The sequence below is a fragment of the Parasteatoda tepidariorum genome, chromosome 5, assembly GCF_043381705.1.
Source record: "Parasteatoda tepidariorum isolate YZ-2023 chromosome 5, CAS_Ptep_4.0, whole genome shotgun sequence".
NCBI lineage: Eukaryota > Metazoa > Arthropoda > Arachnida > Araneae > Theridiidae > Parasteatoda > Parasteatoda tepidariorum.
The window spans coordinates 11,446,102-11,456,918 of NC_092208.1; the positions used below are offsets into that span (position 1 = coordinate 11,446,102).

Genomic DNA, 10,817 nt, shown 5'->3' on the forward strand with positions numbered 1-10,817 from the left:
AACAAAACTGCATAGAATATTAGGCTTGTTAACACATAGCCTCGTAGTCATAACATAAGCGGAGGGATACACCGGAAATTTTCTAAGTTTCTTCCGGTTTAAGGACGCTTGTTATTGGCGATCGAAATGGGCTGCAGGTGGCGNTTCTAAATTTCTTCCGGTTTAAGGACGCTTGTTATTGTTTACATTAGGCCACCCATAGAATAAATAGCTCGAATATTATTTTCTTATTTAATGAAGAAATTGAATTAAACAGTGTACGTCTTAGATTGCCATGTTAAGAATAAAAAAATTTCGCGAAAATTAAGACTGCACCAGCTACTAGCGCTAAAGTGTCACTTTTGGTTTTGACGTATGTCATGAATATGTCTCTACCCGTAACCCGCAGACTTCATTAATTATGAGATTAGAGCTATAAGCTAACACAAAAATCTCGTAAAATTTTTTTAAAATTACAAGCTAAAGCAGTCAAAATAAATACATTAGCGGAATGAAAAAATGTGTTTTAAGTATAAAGAACCGTCACATCAAATAAAAAGTTATATGCGACACCTGAAAAAGTGATAAATTAGTTTCTAAACTCAAATTGTATGCTTTCATAAGTCTATAAAATGTCCAAATCAGATGACGATCTTAAAAATGAAGAATCAAAAGAAGAGTATGGTGTGGTTGAATCTGATTCGTCCGAATATAGCTGTACTGGAATTTTTAGTGTGCCGTCAATTGACGATCTATTATCAACAATTGACCGATCAATTATTCCCGAAGAGGGTAGTCTTTCTAGGAGTGACTTTAGGTCAGCTTCAATTTCTTCAACGCAACAGTCAAGCGATACTATACCAAAGGAACCGAATCTTTCGGAATTTGCTGATGTAGAAATCCTGGAAAAAAGCGAATCTTCGAAATTCGACAATCCTAATTTCCCAGAGCATATTTCACCATCAAATTTTGATCCTTCTGAGGACCATTTAGAAGCAGATTTTGGTTTTATTAATATGAAAAACAATAAATTTGCATCTTCGAATAAGAGTAGAAGTATTTCATCTCACTCAAACTTTTCTGAATGTAAGGTATCCTCTGATTCTCAAACTGACGTGTTATCAATCCTTATTGACGAAACTGATGAAAACCTTACAATAAATAATTCCATTATATCAAATCAAGATATCTTGTCTTTGGTTAAACCTTTCAAGATAGTTTTGAATAGGCTTACAAAGGAAGAATTAACAATTTATGGAAGTGTAAGCAAACAGAATGATGTAGTTTGTACATTGGAAACATCTTTATTTCCATATGACACTGATGATAGTGATGTAATTTCAAAAAGTGATAATGTAAGAACTAATAAAAAGAAAAAAATAAGTCTCACTGATTCATCAGAAGAAGGTGAAAATAGATTGGAGACTTCAACAAAAAAATTACATAAGTCCACTTTTAAAAAAGTTCTTAAAAGTGGAATGGCAACAAATGAACTTTCCTCTTTAGGAATTAAACAAAAGAAAAATAAACATAAAGATCTACCATCTGCCAAACAAAAGAAATATTCTCAAAAGAGGGGTAGACCTAAAAAATTAACCTCTTTTGAGCCAGATGAATTATCTGAAACTGAAAAAGAAACTGCTGTTGATAATTTACAGTATAAAAATTTTTTGCATGTAGCTGAAGATAGTGATAATACAAGTGATGATGATGTCAGTATGAGACTATCTGTTGAAAAGATAAATCGCAGAAAATTATCCTCAACTGGAGAAGATGTTGATGAAAATGAAGAAAAGAATTCTACAAAAAATATTACTAGCAAATTAACTTCTAATAAATCAATAAAAAATCAAACTGCAACAAGTGAAAATTTAGAAAAAGCTAGAAAAGATCAGCTTAAAAAATTATTTTTTTCCGAACACGAGACACGTGCTGAAACTAAAAAAAAAACAGTTTTTAAGACTTATAGGTCCAGAAAACTTTCATTTAATTCTGGAACTGATGATAGTGATATAAATTCAAGTGCTAGTGACATTGAAGAGGAATTACCTGATGAAGTTAAAAAACTCACAGAAGGTATAGAATTAAAAAATATAGAATTGCCAATAAATAAAAAAGTTATGAAGACAAAGTCAAAATTTGTGAAGTCTTATGCACTTACTGCATCGAAGTTAGTGTTTACAAGAAATCCATTACCAAATTTTAATTATAAGGAAAATGTTTCTGAAAATGAGACATCTGCAAATGATCTTTGTTCTACAATTAAACCATGCAGAGTTGTCTTGTATAAACTATCTGAGGAGGAAATAAATTTTTCGAAGCTTAATAACTCATCCAATGAGGTTCACAAAACAAAAACATTACTATGCGCCAAAGGGGGGAGCAAGTCAAATGTTGAAGCATCAAATGGATTTTCATACTCATCTGAAAAACCAATTTTTAAAAGTCTAAAAAATAGAAAATTATCTGCATCAACAGAGTCTAGCAGAAAGAGTTGTGAATCAACTGACAGTAGCCTACCTAGTATTCCGATTCTTGATAAATTATTTTCTAAAAATAGGAGGTATGGAAAGTTAAAATCATCTGTAAAACAATCTCAACAAAAGTCTTCATCAATGGCTTTCTTTAAAGCCTCACCAGACAAAAATGGAAACGAAGATGGCTTATGTATTCCGCTTACATCTGATGTAGATATATCTGAGGAATCAGAAAATGAAAGTAAAAAAGCTAAATTATTGAAGAAAAAATCTCATCAAAAGTCATCATCTAAAATGGCCACCCAAGACAAAGATGAAAATGCAAAAAGCTTGTATACTCAGGATGCATCAGATATAGATTCATCTGAAGAATCGGAATATGAAAGTAAAAAACCAGAGTCTTTGAAGAAAAAATTGCATCAAAAGTCATCATCTAAAAAGAGCACAGCAGAGAAAAATACAAGTGCTAAAAGCTTTGATACTTCACATACATCTAATGGAGAGATATCTGAGGAATCGGAACATGAAGATAAAAAACCTGATTCATTCAAGAAGAAATTGCATCAAAAGTCATCACTCAAAAAAGCTGCACAAGATAAAGATGTAAGTAAAAACTTAGATACTCTGTATACATCTGATGTAGATATATCTGAGGAATTCGAACTTGAAAGTAAAAAATTTGAATCATCCAAGAAAAAATCACACCAAAAGTCATCATCTAAAATGGCCTCAGAAAACAAAGATGCAAATGCAAAAAGCTTGTATACTAAAACTGCATCTGATGTAGATTCATCTGAACATGAAAGTAAAAAACTTGAGTGTTCCAAGAAAAATTTGCATCAAAAGTCATCATCTAAAATGATCACACAAAAGAAATTTACAAGAACAAAAAGCTTAAATTCTCCACAAGCATCTGATGTAGATATATTTGAGGAATCGGAACATGAAGGTAAAAAACCTAAATCATCCAAGAAAAAATCTCATCAAAAGTCATTATTCAAAAACGCTGCAGAGGATGAAAATTCAAGTGCTAAAAGCTTAGATAGTCTGCACGCATCTGATATAGATTCATCTGAAGAATCGGAATATGAAAGTAAAAAGCCATTGTCTTTCGAAAAAAAATCACATAGGAAGACATCGCTCAAAAAAGCTGCAGAAGATAAAAATTCAAGTACAGAAAGCTTTAATACTCCTCATACATTTGATGTAGATATATCTGAGGAATCACAATATGAAGATAAAAAATCTGAATCATTCAAGAAAAAATCGCATCAAACTACATCACTCAACAAAGTTGCAGAAGATGACAATTCAAGTACAAAAAGCTTTAATACTCCACATACATCTGATGTAGATATATCTGAGGAATCGGAACATGAAGATAAAAAATCTGAATCATTCAAGAAAAAATCACATCAAAAGACATCGCTCAGAAAAGCTGCAGAAGATGACAATTCCAGTACAAAAAGCTTTCATACTCCACATACATCTGATGTAGATATATCTGAGGAATCGGAACACAAAGGTAAAAAACTTGAATCATCCAAGAAGAAATTGCATATAATATCATCAACCAAAAATGTGTCACAAGACAAAGATATGAGTGAAGAAGGCTTACTCACAGATCTTACATCTGATGTTGATATATTTGAGGAGTCAGAAAATGAAATTATAAAATCTGGAAAAAATCTTGTATCATTAATGAAACCATGCAAAGTCATTTTAAATAAAATAAATGTTTCAGAATATTTCATTGTTAAAGAACCCTCTGAGAAACAGAATGTTTTAAATAACAAAAGAATTATTTCCTCATCTGATGAGGAAAGCGATGCTTTAGAGTCTTTATCAACTTCTAATCTAATTAAAACAAATAAAAGAGCACGGTTGGTGACGTCCAGCAATGTTACAGGCATTCATAGGATGCGTGGAAAAATAAATAAAAAAATTCTATTATCAGGTAGGGATGATAGAATTACCGTAAAGAATGCATCAACTTCTAAAAATCAGGAAATTGATAATTCAAAAACACTATCTTATTTTGTAAATTGTATTGAAAAAGTTTATAAAACACATAAAAAGAGAAATAAGGGAATTGTTTCATCTGATGATGATGAAATCATATCAGTTAAGTCTACATCAAATCTAGAAAAAACAAATGCTAAAATTGTATTAGCGAGACAGTCATCTCCTTCCTCTATAAACAGTGTCAATGAAATATCTGAAAAAAGAGGTAAGGAAATGAGTCTATCATTATCTGATGATAGCGTTTCATTTAAAAACAAATTAACTTTTAAACAGTCGAAAACAAATATTGGAGATACAAGAGTAAGGCTAAAATCTTCTTCATACATTAATAATTCTAAAAAAATTCATAAAACATCTAGAAAAAGAAAAAATATTTCATCATCTGAAGAGGAAAACATTAACCTTCAACCTACATCAACTAAATCATCATCCGATAGAAATCATAGAAGATCCTCATCGTGTTCTTCTGTAGATATTTCATCATCAATTGAAAAAGCAGTGAATAAGAATTCTGTTCATCCATTGCAGAAGAAAAGAAGGTTTGTTCCAAAAGAAAAAGTTGGTGAAAAGTTCAGTTCTAACTTGAAGCATAAAAGGTTGTCCCTTACTCAGATTTGTGATACAAATAAAGATTCAGACAAGGATTACCAATCTGATATTGATGAACTTGTAGAGACCGGCCATAAGAAAAGGAGACACGTGAACACTAAAACTATTAGCAGATCTTCATCTTCCTCTTCTAAGTTGAAGCATAAAAGGTTGTCTCTGAATAGTGAAACTAAGATTTGTGATACAAATAAAGATTCAGACAAGGATTGCCAATCTGATATTGATGAACTTGTAGATACCGGCCATAAGAAAAAGAGACATGTGAACACTAAAACTATTAGTAGATCTTCATCATCATCTTCTTTAAGTTCTTCAGCATCTATTAAAACTGTTCCAAGTCGGTCTGATGAACAATCTATGACTGACAAAGGTTTTTCCACATCTAAGCTGAAAACTGAGAAAACATTTGTTTCTAATTTAAAACGCAAAAGATCTGTAAGCAATGGCTGTCTTAATTCCAATCTAAATGAAGATTCTGGTGCTGATCTTAAATTCAAGGGTAAAAACCAGAGAAGACCATCTTCAGTATCTTCTGAAAATTCTTTTATGTCTGTTGAAACAGCTTCTTCAAAAAAATTGACTGTTGGTTGCACTTCTTCCATATCATCGTCAGATGGAATTTCTCATGAAGAATTTGAGAGTGATTTTCTTGGTAAACTGAAAAAGGATAAGGCGTCTAAGCTTAAAAGAACTATGTCCTCTGAAACAAAGAATAGAAAATCTTGTATACCTTCACATTTCAAAGCTAAAAATTTCAAGATGAAGATCACAAGGGATAATGAGTTGCTGTCATTAATCACTCCGTGCCAGGTTATTTTGCACCGACTGCCTGATAATATTTGCTTTGAAAACTGGACAAGAAAGGATTCAGACTTTTTAAGACAAATTAATGCTCTTGAAAAAAGCTTATCAGTTGGGGAAAATTATGATAGCTGTAATGATCTAAATTTCTTTGAAAAAACATCATTAGTTTGTGCTGAACCTGAATTGTTAAGGAATAAAAATGCAAATTCTGATACAAGACTTTCAGCTACAATTGAACTATCTAAAGCAACCCTGAGTGATTCTTCTTCAGACAGTGAACAATCCTATGAGGAAAGCCGGTATTATAAAGAGTTTGAAAAGGAGAAAATATTTGAACAAGCTGATCTGGCTTTAGGAAAGCAGAACAATCAAGAAGAAAATTCTATCACTTCGGAAAGTGAAATTCTTTGTGACAAGAATATAGAGCAATCCTATAAGGAGCTCAAAAATTTCGAAACTTCAGAAATGAATAAAAAGAATAGTGATCTAACTGATGCAACTTGTGAAAATCAAGCAGATAACTCTATCATCTCAGGAAAAGGTGGAACTCAGTATGATCAAGATGCAGAAACTGATAAAAATCGGGAAAGTCATGAAATAGATGTTAATAACGCAAAAGGAGTAATTCAGTGTTGTGAAGTAAACAAAAATAAAGAAATAGAAAATGAACCAACTGGTTTAGGAAACTATGAGATCCAATGTAATGTAAATGATAAAAAAGGTAATAAGGGACTAAATAATTTAGCAAATTTGGAGATTTGTAGTTGTGAAACCAACCAAAAAGAAGAAAATAATAGAAGTGATGACAGATTAACAAATAAAAAAAGTTATGACGAGCTAACAAATTTAGCAAAAGAAGATATTGCATGCAGCAATGCAAACGGAGATGTTGAAGGTGATATTGAGCTAACAAAAAATTTAGCAAAAGAGGTTAATGAATGTGTCAAAGCAGACAGAAATGAAGAAAGTGATAATGAGCTAACAAATTTAGCAAAAGAGGTTAATGAATGTAGCAAAGCAGACAGAAATGAAGAAAGTGATAACGAACTTTCAATATTAGCAAAAGAGGATATTGAATGTAGCAAAGAAGACAGAAATGAAGAAAGTGATAATGAGCTAATAAATGAGGATACTGAATGTAGCAAAGTGGACAGAAATAAAGGAAGTCATAATGAGCTTTCAAAATTAGCAGAAGAGGATATTGAATGTAACAAGGCAAACAGAATTGTTGAAAGTGATATTGAGCTAACAAATTTAGCAAAAGAGGATATTGAATGTAGCAAAGTGGACAGAAATGAAGAAAGTGATGATAAAAATGATAGTGAGCTAACAAATCTTAACTGTGTTAAAATGTCCCAGGCTAGTGAAAACCTTGTTTCTTGTGAAAAAAAAGAACTTCAGAGTGTGAAAACTAATATAAATGATGAAAATAGTCGAGAAACTTCTTATAAACTTAAGCATTCAAGTTGTGAAACAAATTATGAACAGAATGATAGTTTTATAGGTTCAAATATAGAGACTCAATCTAGTGTACCAGATAAAAACTGTCAGACTGACAAGGAAATGACAACTATTAGCTGTGATAGAAAATGTGATAGTAAAAATAGTCAAGTAAATCTTGATAAACTTAAAAATTTAAATTCTAAAATCCAGGAGGGACCAGACAGTAGTTTGATAGCTGTTGCCAAAAAAGGGGTAAAAAAGAAACAAAAGAAAAATAAATTTACATCTTTAGAAAGGCAACTTATGGCCTATGCAAATCTTCAGAAGTGATAATTGATGTTTTAGTCATTTAATAATTTCATTAATTTATGATTTGTATTATGTTTGCTTAGAAATAATGTGCCTCAGAATTAAAAATCTGAAAAAGATATGATTCTTTTACTACAAATAATACATTATTAAAAAAAAATATTTGCTTTATATTTAAAGAGCGTAATATAAAAAAGTGCCTTTTTTTTTTTTTTTTTTTTTTTTTTTTTTTTTTTTCTTTTAAGAGTTAAAAAATTATAGGAGCATCTAAAGATTCATAAAACATTGTTCTCATTAAAAACTGCTTTATCTGAAATTTTTTTTTTTAGAATTTTTTTTATACCAAAACATGTTTATGTAATATAGTAAAAAGTTTTATTTAAAAATTAAAGAAATAATTATAAAACAAAATTTTCTACTTAGAAAGTTAAAAATCTGTTGTATAAAATAAACTAAGTAAGCAAAATTTTAATATTTTTTAATGCAAAAATATTTCATATCTTCCTTGTAAGTATGTCTGTAAAGTACACAATTTACTTTATTTGATCTCCTAATATTTATGGCAAATTGATATTATTTTTATTATATTAATGATTATTTAAATTATCAACTGATATGAAAATTAAATTTAGTAATGACACAAAAGCTGGATTTTTTTTACTATGTGACCCTCATTCAATAAAGGTTGTAGACCAAAAATTACTGTGTAAGAACCTATGGTACCATTTTTAAACTAAGCATTTAAAGGTTTTTTTTTTAGAATTTCACTTGTTGCTTTAAGTACATAATTAACTAATTTAAGCTTTTCATTTATTGTATATTTCAGCTCTTAAATTATAATTAATGGTCTTGTATTATTGTGGTGCTTATTAAAGAGAATGAAATAGCAGGGTTCGTTGATTTAAATCAGCTTGATTTAAATCATGATTTAAATCAAATGATTTTTTTAAAAAAATCATTGATTTAAATCAACTAATTTTTTTTATCTATATATATTGATTTTAAAAGTTAAAAAACAGTGTTTTAAATTTTTGATACTTTTATTATTTTCTTTTCTTAGTATTAAAATTTAATTTAAATAAATTGCTGCATTAATTAATTTTAGTTAACGAAATTACTTTCTTGGTGTGTGTTAAATTCCAACACATTTGAAATTACATTTTTAAAAATCTTTTGATTCTTGAGATTGAAAGTACAGATTAAAGTAAACATTTAATGCTGTCTTAATATAGACTTGCATAGCTGTAGAAAGTAATTAATAAACATGAATTTTTTTCAAAAAATAATACAAATAATGTTAATTAAAATTCTACCTTTTGAATGAAAAAGCGTGAATTAAAATCTACATCATATTTTATTGGTGGAAAATGTATATTTCTGAAGCTTGAGGTTATATTAAAAAGAAATTACCCTAATATGCCAAAAACAGAAAAAAAAAAAAAAAAAAAAGGGCTGATGAATTCAGATGTTTTTTTCCTAATATAGTGTCATTCTTCCCTTTCAAACTCTTTCAAAGTCTATTTGATGCAGTAGGGTTATTAACTGGTATTTTTTTCTCATAATATGTTTACAGTATCTTTGACATTATCTGATTTTCTATTAAGAAATTTTGTGAAAAAAAATTCAAATGAGTACATAGATTTTCTAATTTTTTTTTAAAGCTTAACTTATCTATTTCGATATAGAATTAAAAATGAATATTTCAATATAAAAATATATAGATTAAATATTTATTTATTTTTTGATGAATGACTACATTTATAAACACAGTCTGCTACATTTATTTTGTCATTTTAAAAACAAGAGAAAAAAAAAAGAGATCACAATTTTAAATTAAAGTTATGGTTTGCTAACTGAAACTTTGTTTTAATAGTTAAAGTATAGGGGTCTGTCCAAGCCAAATTTACTACTATTTAACGGTACCTTTACAAATTCAACTTTAGGAAAAGTGATAGAATAATCACACAAAATACTTTTTCTTAAAATTTTATTTTTGTGTCTCATAAGAAGCGATAAATCCATATTTTTACTATATTTGTGTTGATTTTTTAATATAATTTTTAATTTTCACAAAATAGGTACCTCTCAGAAAAACCCAGACAGACCCCTGAAGTATTCTTTAAATTCTCTATTTCATCTAGTCTTTAAATTTTAATCATGCATTTGTTTCAAAATGGTTGCTATGCATTCAAAGCCATGTATTATAATGAAAAATTATTTTAGTTAGAGCTTCTAAAATATTGTTACAATATAGTTTTAATATTAAGTTAATTTGATTAAACATTTATAATTTTTTTTAATCATAAATTAAAGTTCTTACAGTGTATTTGAATAAAAATCAAAAAAATCTGATTTAAATCAAAAATTCCGATTTAAATCAAAAAAATCTGATTATTTTGATTTTTTTTAAAAAAATCATGAACCCTGTGAAATAGTAGTTGTAAATATTGTATCTACTTAATGCTTTTGTTATGCTTATTGTGGTGCTTATAAAAGAGATCTTGAAAGAAATAGTAGTTGTAAATATTGTATCTACCTCATAAAAATGCACATCACGTTTAAAGTCAGAAGGTGGGTTTTTTAAGCTTAACCTTCTACAAACTGTTATAGTTTGAAGGAAGTTTATTTACTTATGAAAAATGTGTGAAAGAATATTTAAAACTTTTTGTATGAATTGCAATTGTGCATATTTTATGCGCACAACTGATCATAACATGTTTTTAAACAAGATTTTGAGTATTTATCAAAATGTTAAGTAAATTTTGTATGATATTGCAATTATATGTATTTTTTGTTCTGTTTTAAAATGGAATGTAATCATTGTTGAGAAAATTTACTTAAGTTGAGATGAATTTGCACTTTGAAAGAAATTATTAAATGCAAATTATAATAGTCATTAGAACATAATTTGTTCATTAAATTTTTTTAGATAAAGAAATGTGTATATGATAATATGAGAATGATAGAAGTGTGTATATGATAGTATGAGAGGGCAATTAAATTTGTATACACCCTCCCCAGGAAAAATTGAAATTCTCCATCTTCAAAATGTTTATATTTTTACAGTAATTGTCATGTCTTATTTTGAAATATGTTGGTTGGTTCTATATTTCACCACAATTCAGTGAGATGATTTCTCTGTCAAACTGAAAGGCTAGCTCGTTTTGCAGA

General features: G+C 28.8%; 1 protein-coding gene across 1 annotated transcript; it reads left to right on the forward strand.

Annotated features, from left to right (window-relative positions):
- The first annotated feature begins 458 nt into the window (after positions 1-458).
- On the forward strand, positions 459-7,884 carry LOC107438974 (putative leucine-rich repeat-containing protein DDB_G0290503). The gene has a single exon (XM_016051407.3). It carries the CDS (start codon positions 612-614, stop codon positions 7,665-7,667), a length of 7,056 nt encoding a protein of 2,351 aa, XP_015906893.2. The 5' UTR covers positions 459-611; the 3' UTR covers positions 7,668-7,884.
- Positions 7,885-10,817: the final 2,933 nt, after the last annotated feature.